This window comes from Ctenocephalides felis, unplaced genomic scaffold, assembly GCF_003426905.1.
Source record: "Ctenocephalides felis isolate EL2017-DRISC unplaced genomic scaffold, ASM342690v1 CF-g0.4_SCAFFOLD_03571, whole genome shotgun sequence".
NCBI lineage: Eukaryota > Metazoa > Arthropoda > Insecta > Siphonaptera > Pulicidae > Ctenocephalides > Ctenocephalides felis.
The window spans coordinates 70,048,044-70,067,236 of record NW_020539725.1 but is presented as its reverse complement, the minus strand read 5'-3'; the positions used below and the strand labels follow the sequence as shown (position 1 = coordinate 70,067,236).

Genomic DNA, 19,193 nt, shown 5'->3' with positions numbered 1-19,193 from the left:
GAGTACACAAATAGTGAAAGTTTTCATTTTGTTCAATGATTTCTTGAATCTCGTACAACTGAATATAATTTTGAACTAATTTTCAGCATGTTATATACCATTTTTTTCTATTTGAACTGTTAAAATTAATATTTGCTTCATAAATACTAATTTGTGTATACGCATTAAAAAGTCTGTTGCATCTTCCGATTGATTTAAATATTTGCATGAATTTTTTGCATTCTGCATCTTGAAAATTTATATATATATAATAGTAAATAGAAACGCGCAAAAACGTAGTAGTATATTTAATTAGATTTTTTTTTTATTTCTGAATAAATGAAATATTGGGATGCTAGACAAATTTTATTGTGTACAAGTTTTTTTGGAGGTGTTTGTATTAGTAACATAAGAAGAATCATGGACTTTGTTTAAAATTATACAATTTCTGTTTATAGGGAAAAATAATAACAGTATTTCTTAATATTAAATCGATATTAAAATAATCAAATATTAATTTAGTATCAGATCAGAAATCTAAAAAAAAATTCAAAAAACAATAGTATTCTGATGAATTTTTTTAGTGTTAAGTTTCACATCACTTGATCATTCAATTCATTTTAATGAATTGATTGCAACTTTTGACACAAATTTTGACTATGATATTTTCTCAAACTTTGATAAATTTTTAACATTAAACTATTTGTCGTAAGACCATGATATCTCTTGCTAAAAAAAATCATAAAAATCGTCAAAAAATTTATTTTTAACACTTCATCACAAGAAAACGGCCCGGCCGATCTTTACCAGAAACTAATCAGCACGATTCCCAACCAATTTATTTCAAAAAGTTTTGAAATTTTTAAAATCGATTCAAAATTGCGGGCTGAAACGTGTACGAATTTTTTTTTCTGCGATTTACAAAGAAACGGCTCGGCTGATCGTCGCACAAAATTGAAAAACACTAGTGCTCATCGAAAAAACATAGAATGGATCTTAATTTTTTTTAATCTATTCAGTCGTTTTTGAGAAAACGTCGTTTTACGGCAAAAAATATGTTCACACACACAGGCACACAGACACACGCACACACATACTTTTTACATATTTTTTACAAATTTGGTCTCATTCGATTCAGAATGGCTTGAAACGTCGAGAAAACATATAATTAGCCAATTGGAATTTTTTACAAAAACATTAACTTCTCCTTTGGTAAGTTAATAAAACTACAATTATTATATAACATATTTTATTTCACAAATAATACTGTTTTTACATCTATAAAATAATCAAACAATAAATAAATCAATACTATTCAATTTTGGCAAAACACAAATTTTGCTTATACATATTGCATACTAACAACAACCATGAGAGAGCTGAACAAACTTTCAATAAATTTTTCCGATACGGAACTTTCCTAATATTCATCATCATCATCGTGACCATGTTTGTCATGGTGATCGTACTTGTCGTGATGATCATACTTGTGATGATCGTCATCGTGATGATCATCGTGATCGTAATGGTGATCATGATGATCATGTTTATCATAATCGTGGTGATCGTGCTTGTCGTAATCATGGTGATCATGGTGATCATGTTTATCGTAATCATGATGATCATGTTTATCATAATCGTGATGGTCGTGATGGTGATCATAATCATGGTGTTCATGTTTGTGGTAGTCATGATGATCATCGTGATCATCGTCATCATCATCATCATCATCATCATGGTGATGATCATGGTGATAGTCATGCTTGTCATGGTCGTAATGTTTATGGTGGTCGTACAATTTAGGTTCAGGTTTTCCAATAAGTTTGTGTTCTCCACCAATTTCATCACCGCCTATTTGTCCTAATCCTCCCTCACCACCTTGCTGGGATTTGTCTTCACCAATACTGCCAGATTCCAATCCACCACCAAGTTGAGATTCTAATCCACCACCTACTTGAGATCCTTCTAATCCGCCACTTTCTTCGGTGATTTGGCCACCTCCTAATTGAAGACCTTGATCACCACCACTAGGTTGACTTTGGCCAAAACCTTGTATACCACCAGCATCTTCTTGAGGGTTTGGAGCAAGGCCAAGGCCAGCATCTTGTTGCAATTGTTTGCCACCAACTTGGCCTTGTTCTAATCCAATTTGTTGTCCACCAAGTTGTTCTTGGTTTCCATCATTTTGTTGGAAAATGTCTTTGATTGCGCTGTCGACAGCTGAGTTGGAATGTTCTTGCTGTGCCAACGCTAAAATAAAGATAAAAAAGGAAAAGAATAAAGATTAATTTTAAAAAAATATAAAAAAAATAAAAAAAAAACAAAAAATAAATATAAAAAGATTTGGATAGGATAGAAAAATAAAATCAACAATTGGTAGTAAGGATTGGAGGTTGAAAAATTTTAAAAGCTAATTTAGAGCTCCATAATATTTTTATATTTTTAATTTTATATTTTATAGTTGGATAATTATTATTCTAAAAATATTAAAAGTTCAGTTAAGACATTCTTTTATTAAAAAAAATAATGACATTCAAAATTATTAATAAACTTTAGAATTATACTTTGTGTTGAAATATAAAAAGATTTAGATAAGAAACAAAATAAAATCAAAAAATGGTAGTAAAGATTAAGGCTTGCAAATTTTTAAAAGCTAATTTTATTTTAAAGTCCAGAGCACCAGAATATTTTTGAATTGTACAAAAAACCACAATTGACTTTAAACCAAAAATTGAACTTTAAATAAAATAGATGTAGAAATATTTAAATTCAGTTGAAATTTTTTATTTATGAAAATAAATTTGAATGATATTTAAAAATATTAATAAATTTTCGAAATATATACTTTTTAATGAGAGTTATTTTTCATTGCGTTTTACATACAGATTTTTTAAAAATAAAATCATGAGTTGGAGTAATTGTTTTAAATTTAAAATTATTAGAAATATGAAAAAATTATAAGTCCTTATTTAAGTGTATCTAGCACAAAATATCAAATAGAAATAATTTATTTAAAGATTGGTTCAAATTAGACTATTATAGACCAAAATTGTTATATCATTGTTAAATAATTTTATACGTCATTGCACATTTAAAAATTATTCTATGATCGCGATCTAAATTTTATTTAGATATCTAGAATTTAAAAAAATCGTCTAATTAAAATATTGACTAATTAACAAACCAAGAAACGATATAAATAAATTTAAAAAAATAATAATTAACAAATTAGGAAAGTTGGTGAATATAAATAAGGAAAATATAAAATTTATCTTGATAAATTATGAGATAAATCGTTCATTTTGATACATTGTGAGAAAAGAGCTGTTTAAACTTAACTTTTAGACACGTGTTAAAATTATTTTACAAATATTAAGATAAATTTTTAATTATATAATTTTGGATATCTAAAAAAACATCTAAACAATATTAACAAAAATTAAAATTTCATTATTAATAGCGATTGATTAATTTATTTTGATAAAATATGAGACTGCTTTATAGATTTAGGATTGATATTTTTTTAATTTTATAAAAACTTATACCAATTTAGAAAATTAATTAGTATTTGATATAATAAAGTGCTGTTCAAGCACATTTTTTAAAAAAATAAATTTATTTTAAAAATAGTAATATCTAAATAATATTACCAAAAATTATTTATTTGAAGAATATAAGTGATCTTTAGAAGTTTGATGAGAATTTAAAATTAAAATCTGAATCATTTTCAATATACAAACGTAAAGAAGTTAAAATAATAAACAATTTTTTTTTTTGAATTTTTGAAATAAAAAAAAAATTTTTTTTTTGCTTTCGCCAAAATCAACAGAAACAAAATGTTTTTTAAATCGGGTGCTCTACTGTTTCCTCAAAATCCTTAATTGTTAACATTTTTTGCTTTGTACTCCCAAACGATGTTAATATTATGTTTAATTTATTTTGATACAAAAATGAGACTGATTTTTGGATTAAGGATTAATATTTTTTTAATTGTTTTAAAAATTTATACCAATTTAGAAAATATTTGGTATGAAAAAGTGCTTTTTAAACACAACTTTCAGAAACATGTTAAAATTTATTTTAAAAATATTATGATGAACTCCCAATTAGAGATTTTTTCATAACTGGAAGGATAACTTGAATTTCAATGTAAATAGTAGAAAAACTTCAAGACTTAGGAAAGAAAATTTTTAAAATAGATGTATAAAAATAATAAATATAAATAAATTAAACAATACTTACGTATAGCAGCAGTCAAAGCACACAGTCCAAAAAAGACACAAATTAACAAACTCTTCATTTTTCTTTGAATATATAAAATTTTATCCCAACCAAAAACAAACAACTAAAAATCCTGGTGTCTATGAACAATTTTTTACTCTATGTTGTCCCCAACGACATCAATTTAAATGTGTCTATTAAAAGTCGGGCCACTTCTGTTTATATTCTCCCAACGGTTCTGTTTATGAAATACAAAAATTCTGAAAAATAAACGATATTTTACAACTATATATAGAGATACCGCGAATTGCGTTCGTCTTTTTCAATGACAAATAGTATGGGTTGAGATTGGATGAGATTATCAGAAGAAACCAGTTTCCCTCCTTTTGCAGACGGTTGAAGTTAAAAAAAATATATTTTATGTTAATGGTTCACCTGTGCGTCATACGATCTTTAGGTGTCCCATGTTACAGTAATAATAATAAAAGTTAGCTTGGTTTACCATCAGGTAATAAAAGTTAGAAATAATGTATGTGCGATCCTTCTTAGTTACAATGTTTTCTAAAAGGCAACGCAACGGTTGGCCTACCTCTATTTCATATTTTTTTGTGATACTGATGATTTTTTTATTGTTGCAGCAATGCCGCCTAACGCATATTTTCACTTGGAAACATATTGCTATCTATATTTCCAAGTGAGAACTGATGTCACTACTGCTTGTTATCAAGGTGTTCAACGCTAGTGTCAAACTTTGGGTTACCAACGAAATTAATATAAAAAAAATCAAAAATTCAAATAGAGTATAAAACATACAGAATTACTTAATAAAAAATTATTACAAATAAAACTGGTGGTACATGGCATTGTGCCTCCAAGACAAATAACTGGAACTTCCCGTACCGTAACAAAATGTTCTAGGAGTATTGAATGTTTTCAAATAGATTATTATCTATATATTCATTATTAAATCAGATGCACCGTTCTCTCAAAAACTCAATTTCTATTTTCTGCACTCTTTGCTCTTTATATCCGTAACTCCTGGACCTGCCGTTGCCAAAAACTAATCAGCACATCTCCCTATCAATAGAAATCGAATGTTTTTTGTACCATTTAAATCGGGTGATCCGTGCGCCCAAAAACGTGACCGAAAAATTGTATCCATACATACATTCACACACACACACACACATCCATTTTTTCTGAGGTATGCCAAAATGTTCAGAAACCTTCAAAACGTCGAGAAATTTAAAAATTTTCAATTTCGATTTTCGGCCCATTAAAATAACTTACCCTACGGGAAGTTAAAAATAGATTCCTTTATTGTAGCAATACAGAATAAATTAAATATAAAATTACAAATATATTTTCAATAAATAGTTTTCAAAATAAACTAAATACATTTGGGCATAACTTTTTTGGAGTTATTGTGAAATTTTGGGCGGAAAAGTCCCGGATTTCCACCTTGTGTCCCGAGATTTTCGAAAAGCAATATCTGTCCCGGATTTAGATCCTTTATCCCTAATTTTCAAAAATTATAGGTTTAAATTAAATTTTCGCAATTACTTGATAATAAGGATAACTTGATAATAACTTCACTTCTCTTTATTATTTTTATTTTGTCGTTCAATTGCTTGCGGTCATATATATTTTAACAAAATAATAAAAATATATAATTTTTATTAACTACAACTTTATAAATAGATAAATTCACCCACAAATCGATTTGACTCGGTAATAATACTCAGAATAAATGTATTTGCATAATTAATAATACAATAAAAATTATAAACTAGCACTTACCGATACGAGCTTAGAAAAAACAGCAAAAGGCTTTTGCCACATCTGAAATAAAAAATTTAAATTAAATAATTAGCATCAGAAACATTTATGCAATATTGATAAAATTTATTTTTATCAATAAGAAATAAGCATGACATCGACCTCCAGAAACAATGTATTCTGATTGTCTAATCAAATAAATAAATTAAAACATCTTTGTTCAAATATCGAAAAAAAATCGAAATAGTCATATAGAAGAATAATGATTCTCATATTTGCAGATATTTGTGAGTAGTGTATTATTAGACATAAAAAATGTAAATAACATTTTTAGACTCTTATTTTCTCAAAAACTGGCATTTTTGCACATTTAGCTCGGTATCTTCGAAATAGCTGGGCCTTTCTTTGCCAAAAACTAATAACCACTTCTCCCAATCAGTACTAATTGAATGTTTTTTAGATAATTCAAATCGGATGCTCCGTTCTCTCAAAAACTCGGTTTCTATTTTTTGCACTCTTTGCTCTTTATCTCCATAAGTGCTGGACCTGCCTTTGCCAAAAACTTATCAGCACAACTCACTATCAATAGGAATCGAATGTTTTTTGAACCATTCTAATCGGCTGATCCGTGCGCCCGAAAACGTGGACGAAAAATTGTATCCATACATACACACACACATCCATTTTTTCTGAGGTATGCCAAAATGTTCAGAAACCTTCAAAACGTCGAGAAATGCAATCATTTTCAATTTTGATTTTTGGACGATTGCAATAACTTACCTTACGGGATTTAAAAAAATAAAAAAATCATTAATATAATTATAAGTAAAAAGAGCTTATATATAAAAAATAAATCATGTAATACAAGGCTATATATTAAAATAAATTAATATACCACAAAAATATATTTTTTACACTTTTTTAATAATTTTGCTCTTGCAAAAATGTGAGGACATAACAATAATTGGATAATCTCCTGATTTTTTTCATTTTTTTCATACTACTAATGTATGAGGCCAATTCTAGGATAAAATAGAAATGTTTTGGCAATGCTATGTTACGGGTCTATCTTCATATGAATTGGTAGTAAAAACTGTTAAAGAGTTAACTTCACGTTTGGGTTATCAATCAGAAAAATCAGAAAAATGCACGTGTGATAAAATTGTTATTTGTGGTTGCGCATTTTGTAGGTTAGGTTTTATGTGTGAAATGCCTGATCGCACAGTAAATACATAACTTTTTGACAGTTTTTAATACTAATTCATATAAATATAGAACCGTAACTTCTAAATTTTCTATTTCTATTTTGTCCGAGAATCGGCCCCTCTTTCCAGTTATTTCAATAAAAGTATGAACCAAGCATTACAAATTTACTACATCGTCCACTTAGACATTTTTTTGCATTCAACGATTATGTATATTTTATGTCAATGTCTAATATAATCCAGTTTACTACGAACCTATCCCACCAATTTTTGTTACAGGCAATTACTGACTACTACTACCACTACTACTACTACTACTCGAATGTTGTTTTTATTGATTCAATATTTATTAGGTTTTTCCGCAGTTAGTTATCAATAGAAATAGATTGAAAAATATAAACGATACGGTTTAAAATTGAGATGTAGATGGAACAGGGGATTTTTGCTGGAATTTCTGTAAAGTCATAAAATTCATACTGCGGATGGGAATTGTACGAATTCCGTTTTGTGGTCGGAGGAGATATATGAATTTATCAAACGATTGTTGATTTAATAAAATTGAGATTCTATTCTATTTTATGTAACAAATTATTTATTAAATAGAATCACTAGTACACTGAGCCATATGCAATTGCAGCATATGGAAAGTTTGTAAATTTTTACAAATATATGGATTTTTTGTGAAATTATTTTATGCTTCTTTTTATATAATTTAATTTGACTTATATTATAAAATCATTGAAGAAATTTTAAAATGTTTGGTATCCAAATAACACATTTCCCTTGAAAAAACTCATATCTAAAAATGATCAAATTTAAAAATAAAGCAACACAGGGACATACTAATTATATGAGGTTTAAAAGGCAGGGTGAGTTTTGAAAAAAAAATCAGGTATCCTAGTGGGTTCTAGTGAGATTTTATTTATATTTTTAATTGAATTTAAAAAAATCCAAATTTTCTCAAAAAAAGACAAAAATTGTATGATTATTCCTGGGTACTTATAAGTATACCTAATATTGGCTGAAGGAGAGGAGTTAATTACAATTATCAGCAAAGGGAAAGGGAGATCCAAAATTTCTTAAAAATCAATCACGTGATTAATTGACGACCTCTTAGTAGAAGATTTCTCAAAAAAAAAAAAAAATTATACGATTTTTTCTAGGCACTGAAAATAAACTCAATATTGGCTGGAGTAGAGGAGTTAATTTTAAATATCAGCAAAGGGGAAGGGAGATCCAAAATTTCATAAAAATCGATCACATGATTAATTGACGACCCCTTCGTAGAAGTTCTCAAAAAAACAATAATTGTACGATTTTTTCTAGGTACTGAAAATATACCTAATATCGGCTGGAGCAGAGGAGTTAATTTCAAATATCAAAGGAGAGTAGAGACCCAAAATTTCCTAAAAATCGATCACGTGATTAATTGACGGCCCTTTAGTAAAAGAGATCTCAAAAAAAATCCAAAAATTGTACGATTATTTCTAGGTCCTGAAAATATATCAGCAAATATATCAGCAAAATAATATATATAAATATAATATAGGCTGTAAGAGAGGGGTTAATTTCAAATATCAGCCGACCACTTAGTAGAAGAGTTATGTCTATATACCTACATATATATATATATATATATATATATATATATATATATATATATATATATATATACATATATACATATAAAAAGTACTTGTCACGATGTTTGTCCTGAACAGTCTCCTAAACTACTGAACCGATTTTTAATTTTATTGGCTTATTGTGTGCATTTGTATCCAACTTAGGTTATAGACAATAATAATTATCTTAGATTATAGTCAGAATAATAAAATTCCAAAAAATTCTATTAATTTTGACAGCTATGAAATAATATGTATAATTTCAAGAAAACACTGAAAAATGACAATTGTCAAAGTTTCTGAAAACTGAATATATTAGATTTGCTTACCCTGTTTCTAATTTGAAATAAATGAAAAATAAAGGAAAGGCAAATGACAAAAACCAGATATTTATGAAAACATTCCAAACAATATAATTACTAATTTTATATACTCATAAAAACATAATTACTAATTTACAAATAATACTCCTCAATGTCTTATGTGACAATAATATTTTATTGCATATACACTTCCAATCATGTAAAAATATTTGTTCTAAATTTTTCAAGATAATTATCACATTTAACATTGAAAAATAATTGTGTTACGATTCTGAATTACCAGATCGACCTAAATTTATAATTGCTTACTGTTCTAGAACTCGTTATTATAAAAGGTAATGACACTAAACAAATTATGCTATTAATTCTGCCTGATACAAGGTTAAATTAAATCAGTTAATTATAATTCTAGACATGTGATTGCTTGGGTCTACATTTTTAGGAATACATAGATATTAATTTTTATAATTTTTGTTATACAATTTGGAAAAAGATTGGTGCTCGAGTTGATTAAAATTAATGTTTACCTTAATTTTTTCATAAATAAAATAATACACGAATACACGAAATATTCACGAATTTTATAGGAATAATAGAAAAAAGAGTCCGAACTGTTTTCACTTTTGAACTTGAGGGTAAGATGAACCTAATTCCAAAATTTTGTGCAAATTGGAGCACAGTAAAATAATTCAGACCAAAAACGCTCCATTGACTGGAGTAGTTATATAAATTATTTATTCGAATATTTTTAATGGTCGAGTCAGTAATTCCTATATGAGAAATTCTATCCGTTTTAAATATTTTCTTAAGGCGGATTTGTTGAAAATATAAATTTATTGGAAAATAGATCAAATAATTTTTATTACACTTTATATTAAGTGTTATTTAAAATAATTGTTATTGATTTCATTCCTTAAATGAGAAAGCATTTATTTCTTCATTTTAGCTACCTTATGAAGATAATAAGTTGAACCGATTTGGTTGAACTAAAAATACAGGATTTTAATTTTTAGTTCTAATTAAAATAGTTATATATGTTTTACTCTATTTCCAATTTATTCCACAATAATACAACATCTTAATAAATAATACATATATTATACACCAATAATTTTCTTTGCTTTGCCAAGCCACAAATTTTGCAACCCAATATTATATATAATATATTATTTGAAACAATTGTTTAATTTTTTCTTAACAATAATAGTCATCATAATAACCATATCCTCCATACATTGGATAAGGGTCGTAATATGCGGGATAATATGGTCCTGGAGGATACCTTGGCGGAAATTTTGGATGGTGTTTTCCATCTAAAAAATATAATATAGACTCAATTTATATCCAAAATAAATATTTATAAAATGAGCATCTAATAAAGACTCAATGTATTTCTACTATGTACTATTCCATATGGAACATCAGCAAATTTTTGGTTATTATGGTTTATTTATAAAATAATTAGTTAAATAATTTTGGAAACAACTAATTTCTGACCAAAAGTAAAGAATTTCATGAGCACTGTTTTTTACATCAATAAAGTTCATTTGCTCTAATAATTACAGTATATTTTTATATCAATTTTATTATTTTTCTGCTTTATTTTTTCTGAATTAATTGTAAATATATTAGCAATTCCAGTTTCTCTCAGCAATTGCAATAAATGAATAATCTAAATTAATGCAAAAACACGCAAAAGCTTTTAAAATCACATTATAAATATAAAATAATTTCATATGCACATTTCTATATAAAAGTAATGTGATCTCAAAAGGTCAATTAGATTTGCATTCTGTTTTTTATGTTAATTATATTATTAGTACGATTAAATAATTATTTTATATTGATATTATAACATTTAGTAATTAGGTGTATAAATGCATAACGGTTTATAGAGTATTTACAATTTTAAAAAAAAATGCAAAAGAAATCATACATTGTATAGAATTTTTCAGGTATAAACAAATCGCATAAATAATGAGGAAATGAGCTAATTTAGTGTATTTTTTAAAATTGATTAGTTTGAGTATATATACTTGTTTTATGATAAACTGATTTATTAGTTTTTTTCTTGAATTATTTTTACCAGCAATCCTCGGATCGATTCTTGGCAACAAGATAAAATTTGAAATGTTCAGTTAGAATTTTTGCAAAGAAAATGTATTGCTTTTTGATCCACACAATTTGGCCAATTATTTTAAAAATTAATTAACTACGTTTAAAGAAAATTAAAGTATGAAATAGTGAGTCATGTTAATTTTATCTTTCAGTTTTTGCAATTTGCTTTAAATCAAAACGCCACTTACAACTAGTATAATTAATTTAATTATTAATTATTTTATTAATTTTTTTTATACTTACACATTGCAACCGACAAATGTACTGCAACCAAACACAAGAACACAATTGCCAAATATTTCATTTTTACCAAAATAAATAAAAATTCTGGATATATTTTTATTAAGAAAAATCAAGCAAGTATGAATTTTCAAACATCAGATCTCATATTTTATACCAAAAGTCAAAGCAAATAATTTTGGTAATTTGAATAGATAATGCTTTTCGAACAAAAGATCACAAATTGAAGATTTTGTATGTAGAACAATATAATTAATTGTGAATGAATATATTATTGTTTATATTTGTTTTGAATTAAAATAACAAATACAGACAGTTTTTACAAAGAACAAAATTATATTTTTTCATTATGACAAACACAATACTAAATTTTTAATAAAGCGGCTCTGTAAAATACATTTTTAATTTATATATTTGCACAAAATATAATATTTTGCAAGCAGTTCGTTATATGTGCTTATTAATTTAATTAATTTCTTTATTAATTAATTATTCATTAAATCCAATAAATAAATTATTTATTTATTTATTTATTCATTATTTATTTAATTTATTAGTTATTTAAGTATTTGATGTACGGATATCATAAATCAACTACATATTATAATCTATCTTATTCACCAAAATTTTTGTAAATTTGAAAAAAACTATATATAGCTTTATTATTGATTAAATCGATTATTTAAACATGTCAAAAAGCTTATGCAACTTGCCTTAAGGCCAAATACTACTAACACTTAATTTAATAATGACATAAAAATTAAAATATTTGAGTTAAGGCTATACTATACCAAATAAAATTTATATAAATTTTAATACAAAATATTTGAAATAAATTTGTAATTTTAAATTGGAATGAAGTGAAAATTTGAAAATAAAATTAAATTGATGAATAAAATCAACATTTTTTCTCAAAGGGTGTCTTTATGATATTGTACACTAATCTTATAGTCATATTTATTAATTATTATTTTAATTTTTAATAATTTGTTATATTTTTATTTCAAGTCTTAATGACATTTTTTTCGCATTCTTCGACGTCCACCATGGATATGCCTGTCTGTAAAATGAAGATTTGTGTGAAAATATAACATAAAATTATAAATAAATTATTTTATTATTGTCTTAAAATATATTTAAAACGGGATTATTTATATAAAAATTTTAAGCAAAATTGTAGAGCAAAAAGAGTTGAAACAAAAAAATTGAATAGAGTAAATACAATATTTTTTTAGATTTCTAAATTTAATAAAATAATGCAAATTTTTGTTATTAATTATTTAATAAAACTGTTTCCGAGATCTAAGTTATTAAAAAATCATCGAAAAATAAGTTTGTTGGCAAATTGGTTTTTAAAAATTCGAGATGTTAAAACACAAAATGTGTTGAATAAATAATAGTAAATTTCATAAGGCACAATGCCACGTACAACTAAGAAATATTATATAATTCAAAGTAAATATAGAAATATAAATATATTAAATATTACAAATTTTTATAATATAATATATTATAATAAATAAATTATATTTATACTAACTAGCCAAAGCTGCCATCAGCACCAAAATTATAAAAAATTGCTTCACGATGTTCATAAAGCAAAAATTTTAAATTTTAAAATCTTAAACCAAAGTTACTTCGAACTAGATAAAAATAAAATGCAAAAATTACACTTTCATTTCTGATTAATTTATTAAAGCTCACTGATAATAAAAAAATTGATTAAATTAAAAATTTCACATATTAAAATAAACAGAAATTATATTAACCATAGATTTTTCCATACGCCGCAAAAAAAAGCAGCTGAGCTAATATTTACTGTCTGTGTTTGCAAATTTTACTATTTTGTTAGATATAAAATATTTACTCTTTTCTTTACTATGCTAATAATTAATCAAATTTACTATTTGATTTAGATTTTTGTAGTTAGTTAAACATATAGTGTAATTATACTGGGATTTATTCAAAATTTAAATATAGTAAGGGATAATTTAATAGTCTAATAAATCTAATTTATCAGATGGTTATACTAAAAAAAATAGTAAAAGTTATTATTATATAAATATAACATTACAAATTATTTTAATATGTTTAATAAAAATATGCAAGGGTATAAATGCACAAATATGTTTGGGCATCTAATTATTAATCCACTATTTTTCTTATTTTTTCTTAAAAAACAATCAGAGTCAAAATGACTCTATGAGTTAAACAGCTGATATAATCAGGAAACTCTAATTGAAATATTTTAGAAAAACAAAAATAGAAATAAACAACTATTTAAAGATAAATTTAATTATTTTAAAATATTAAAGTTAAATTTTAAAATTTTTAAAATTAATCTTAATTAAATAATAAAAATTAAATTAAGATATTTAATAAAATAATATTCTCACAGAACTTCTCACATTGTATGTTCTAGTGATCGCAAAAAAATCGAAAATATTTTTGTATACTATTTTTATGTATTTTCACGTTTCAAGACCTGCTAAACATTTTAGCAAACCTTAAAACAATGGATGTATGTAAGTGTATACGGATACAAATATTTGTCGACGATTTCGTGAGCAGGGATCAACCGATTCGAATGATTCCTATTGATGAGAAAAAAAGTTCTGATCATTTTTTATCAAAAAGTACCTACGATTTTGAGTTATACTTCATATAACACAAATATTAGCTTTATATAAAATTATGAATACACATTCGAATTCATAAATTTATAACAGTTATTTCAATAAAAAAAGCATTCTGACATCTTACCAAGATTTGATGAAATATTATGAATGTCAGATTCAAACCACAAGATTCTGAATTTACAAGTATTTTTTGCAGATGGCAGAGTATTGATACTACTTATACAAATATATAATAATAATAATAAAAACTAGTTGGAAGTAGCATTTTGCCTTAAGGTAAGTTGCATGAACTATACATGGTCAACTTAAACAAAACCGAAAAAATACGTTAGGTTTTTTCTATTTTTACAGCGTGTTCACTTCAGAGGGAATCTACCTTGTAGTTTTCAGCATCTCTAATTTTTTAAATATATTTTTGTTTTTTGCCATTGATTCACCAACAGTTGTTGAAAGCAATTTTTTGTCAATGTTCAAGACTGAATGATAATTCACCTGCTTTTTGTTTGAAGATTTATTGTGTACGAAAAACAGAAAAAAATTTCAAAAGAAACTAATTTTTTTGGATATTTTTTTAAAATAATTTTTTTTTATTGAATAGCTTAAATTCGCTATTTATATTCGCTAATCTGTTACATGAACAATTATATATTCTAGTTTCATTAATTCTAACTAAATCTACAAGAATGTATCTACACACATGTGCATCTTCATTACGAACACACGATTGCATTAATATTTAAATGTATTTATAAGAGTTGATTATAAGAAATAATTTATACGAGAGATTTATCTATCCGGTAACTAACTAGTTTTGCAGAATTGCAAATCTTGCTTCTGGTAGGTAGCTGGTTAAATGCTACCAGGTTCTTGCACACAGACAATAATATAAACATACTTGTTTTACTCTTCAATTATTAATAATTATTCACTTTTGGCTTTGATATGTAAGATTCAATGATATCAAATAAAAATCGATTTTTCTTTAACTATTATAATGCCAGATTTCAAACAATTTTCACTTCAACTTCTTCTTCAACTGCAAATTCAACTGCAACTTCAATATTAGCAAATCGCAATCAAGTTAGAATTCACTTAGAATTTAATAAACTAATGTTTAGTAAAATTTAGTTATATTTTTGTCATAAAGCAGTCTGTTCGACTCAAAAGTCAATTAGAATTTGAATATGTAATGTTAAGTAAAATTTTAATATTTTATTATAACAAAGTCGTTTCACATTATATTTAATATCTAAAATTCTACATATATGAAGTTAGAATGAACGTAGATTAGAATCAGAATCAATTTATAATTAAAAGAAGTAATTTTGCATATGAACCCAGTTAGAATCAAATTAGAATCCACTTTACAGAAGGAGTCATGTTCTTATCCCCATTGGATTACTGGATTCGTATTAGATTCACATTGGATTGTTTGATGATTGTTGGGTTCTTACTAGATTTTTATAAATTCTTTACTAGAAACATACTATTACTGGGTTCTAATTATATTAGATTGTCAAATATCTCCCTTCCGCCTTTTTGTATTAAACCAAGAGCAAAAAAGCGGAAGGGAGATATTTGACAACCTATTATTCTATTGGGTTCTCATGTTTTATTATTATTATTGTGATTTGATTTTTGTTAGATACTTATTGGATTCGAACTGACATCATTTCACCTACAAACACACATAATTTTACCATATTTGTTGTCATTCGATCCAAAATCCAATAATCTAGTTGGAATCTATAATCCAGGATTAAGCAATCCAATAATCAAGTTGAAATCTAGTTAAGAATCCACTTAAGATGTTTATTTTAGTATATTTTTAGATTCTGGTTGTAATGGGAAGTTGAATATAGTTAGAATCAAGATTGAAAATTGGATGAAATTGAAAGTGGCTATAATCGTCACATGGAATATAGATTATTTACATATAAGTAGTAGATTTTAGTATAATTTCAGGCATTGTAAAGTTAGAATTGCGTTAGAACTTTGAAATCATACACATTAACACAAAGAACTAACTAACTAGTATTTTCTGCCAGAATCTACTTATGAATTGAATATTCTAGCCCTATTTCAGTAAGAACTAAGTTAGATCCACTCCTACGGTGTGGTATGGTCTACTCTACGATGATCATAAATATAAAACTATTAAATACATTTTATCCAAAAATCCCAATTTAATTCAGATGCATTTTCAAAACCAATTCTGCAACTTGGTGCAATCACACCAGCACGTTGCCATCATGTTGCAAAATCCTTTGCAGAATTATAATGGTCACGATTTTTGTCTCATCTTGGTTAATCCAGGGATCAACAAACTTCATTAATAGTGAGTTGAAACAAAATTAATAATTTAAGAGCTGGAATTACTAAATATTGACGGCTGTGTAGGGTTATACCAGATATTACTAAATAGCTATCAAAGTTTGGAAGTAAAAGTGTCTTATAAAGGAATACTGACTCTAAATAAAAAAATGGACTACTTGTAAATGACATTTACCCTTAAGACAAGACATTACCCTTAAGACTTGCATAAACATCCTGATACCTCTTCTTCCTGATACCTCTTCTTCCTGATACCTCCTTTTCCTGATACCTTCCTCTACCTCTCTTTTTAATATTTCTGCTTATTTTTTAAAAATCGACATGTATAGATCTCTTTTTATAATATTTCTGCTCATTTTTTTAAAAAAACGACATGTGTTGCATACTCTTATTCCAGCTTATTTTAAAAAAAATCGACATGTATAGCTCTCTCTTTCTGTCGCTACGAAAAATAACTTTCGTCTCGCTCGCGTATCGAAATAACCTTAAATCGAGGCTTATCTCTGAATATTCACCCGCTCATTTTACATAGACTGAGTTGCTTCCTAAAAAGTTTTACTTCACCTATATATATATATATATATATATATATATATATTGTTGCAATTATTTATCAATTCAGGCAAAAACCAGGAGCTAACTATTGACAACTACTGGTTATCGTTTGTATTTATTATTTGTACCTTATTAAATGATCAGTAGCATCATTTTATCGTGCAATCGCATATTCTTGCAAAATGGTGAACAAAAGAAATAATTTGCAATAATGCATATTTGCAGATCAGAAAATTGTGGTTGATTTCAACTATCAGATTCAGATATATAATACACTCTTTTTTGCACTAATTCATTAAATAATAATTTTCACAAACGTTTCGAGACTAGGTTTGTCTCATCATCAGTCTGTTATAATTTAAAATTTAAAATATGGAAACCTAAATAAGCATTATGTGTTATCCGTTACAAGTCGTTCGATATATATGTAACGGATATCACATAATGCTAATTTAGGTATAAATAATTTATGGTTGAACTTTAGTATTTTGCAAATTTGCTATATATGAATTTAGGACATTTTTTTAGTTTTCTTCAAATATCTTTTAATTTTGGACATTATGATTAATTTGTATTAGTGAAAACTAGATAATATTTACTAATATTTTGTAAAAACTGGATATTAAATTTTTATATAAATCCTAGCAGAAATGCAGACTTTAAGGTGATAATTTGCTACATATGAATTTAAGACATTTTTTCAGTTTTCTTCAAATGATTTTTAATTTTCTTCTATGACATTGCAAATTATTTTAAAAACTAGATAAAATTTACGAATACACTCGTCATAAAAAATTACAAAATTTCGTATATCGACGTATATATTCGTCACAAGCTCGATTCGGACACAAAGTCAATTATAAATTGAGTTATTAGCAAACTGTTATAGACATTTACAAGCTACATAAAATGTTTCAACCAGATTAGATAAAATTGTTTAAATATTTAAAGTTTCATGTTTACATTTTTTTATCTAAAAACACTATTTCATGTTATTTATTGCACAAAAAATTATAGGCTAATTCACGTCCGGTTGATAATTAAAATATTTGTAAATATCTTTTTTTAAACATTTTTAAATACTAGGTCTGATTAAATAACTTTATATACAATTTTAATAAAAATTTATACAGAAAATTGTTTATGCAAAATTGGAAACATTGCATTTGAAATTTTCTAATCCTTGTAATTAACTTTTCTCAAGATGAGTTATTGAAATAGCAAATAATAAAATATTTTTACATTTCAAGGATTTTTGATCATTTCGGAATACCATAGATAAAATGCAATAAAAATTTAATTTTGAATATATAAATAGATAAAAAATAAAACTAGTCGTGCAGGTCATCGCGCCTTGAGGAAAATTGGTGGTGAAACTTCCCGCACCAATTTCTGAGAGCTTTAAAAATTTATTTTAAAACTTTAGATTTTTGAGAATTGACATTTTTTTAAAAAAAATGACTTATTTCTTTTATATTTTGATCATTTTGAACTATTTTCAAAGCAACAAAATTTTCAAGCAATTTAACATCAAAAATCTTGATACGGAACCCGTTTACAAAATTGTATTGATTACTAAAATCTCTATAAAATATCTGATAATTTGATGTACATATGTCTAATAATCATTTTGGCCATTTTTTTACTATTTATGGATCTCCAAAACCGCTTGATCTGCCTTCTAAAAATTTAATCAGTTAATAAAAATAAAATGCTTTTTGAATCAATCTAATCGGTCGCTCCGTTATCTCAAGCATCATTACCATTTTTGGCAAATTTTGCCCTGCAACTCCAAACTTCTGAACCTGCCTTTGGCAAAAACTAATCAGCACGGCCTCCTCAATCAAGAAATCAAATGAATTTTGAAAAAATTTGTATCCGCACATACACACAGATAAAATGATGGGCGGAGGTTTTAGTAGGTATTTTACCCATGCGTTATAGAGTCTGACATACCCAGACAAAGACCTAGTTGGGACGCATAAATGCTTTTCTTCCGCGTACATCATTTTTTCTAAGCATACTAAAAACCTCAGAAAACCTTTGAAACGTAAAGATATGCAAATATTTTCAATTTCGATTTTTTGCGATTACTATAACTCATTTTAATCATAAATTACCTTTCCATCGATTCTCTGTCGAATAAAGTTATTCATAATCGCTTGTTCTATTATTATA

The 19,193-nt window shown here is 26.0% G+C and overlaps 2 protein-coding genes across 2 annotated transcripts in view; both read right to left on the bottom strand.

The window, feature by feature from the left end:
* Positions 1 to 1,399: 1,399 nt before the first annotated feature.
* On the bottom strand, positions 1,400 to 4,279 carry LOC113386665 (cation channel sperm-associated protein 1-like). The gene is made up of 2 exons (XM_026624429.1): positions 4,222 to 4,279; positions 1,400 to 2,229 (listed from the first exon to the last, which is right to left on the bottom strand). The coding sequence occupies exons 1-2, from the start codon at positions 4,277 to 4,279 to the stop codon at positions 1,400 to 1,402; spliced, it is 888 nt and encodes a 295-aa protein (XP_026480214.1).
* Positions 4,280 to 10,323: 6,044 nt separating this feature from the next.
* LOC113386664 (PE-PGRS family protein PE_PGRS33-like) overlaps positions 10,324 to 19,193 on the bottom strand; it is a 17,393-nt gene continuing 8,523 nt past the window's right edge. The window contains exon 5 of the mRNA XM_026624428.1: positions 10,324 to 10,442. Within this exon, the coding sequence (XP_026480213.1) occupies positions 10,324 to 10,442 (119 nt within the window). The remainder of the gene's footprint in view (positions 10,443 to 19,193) is intronic.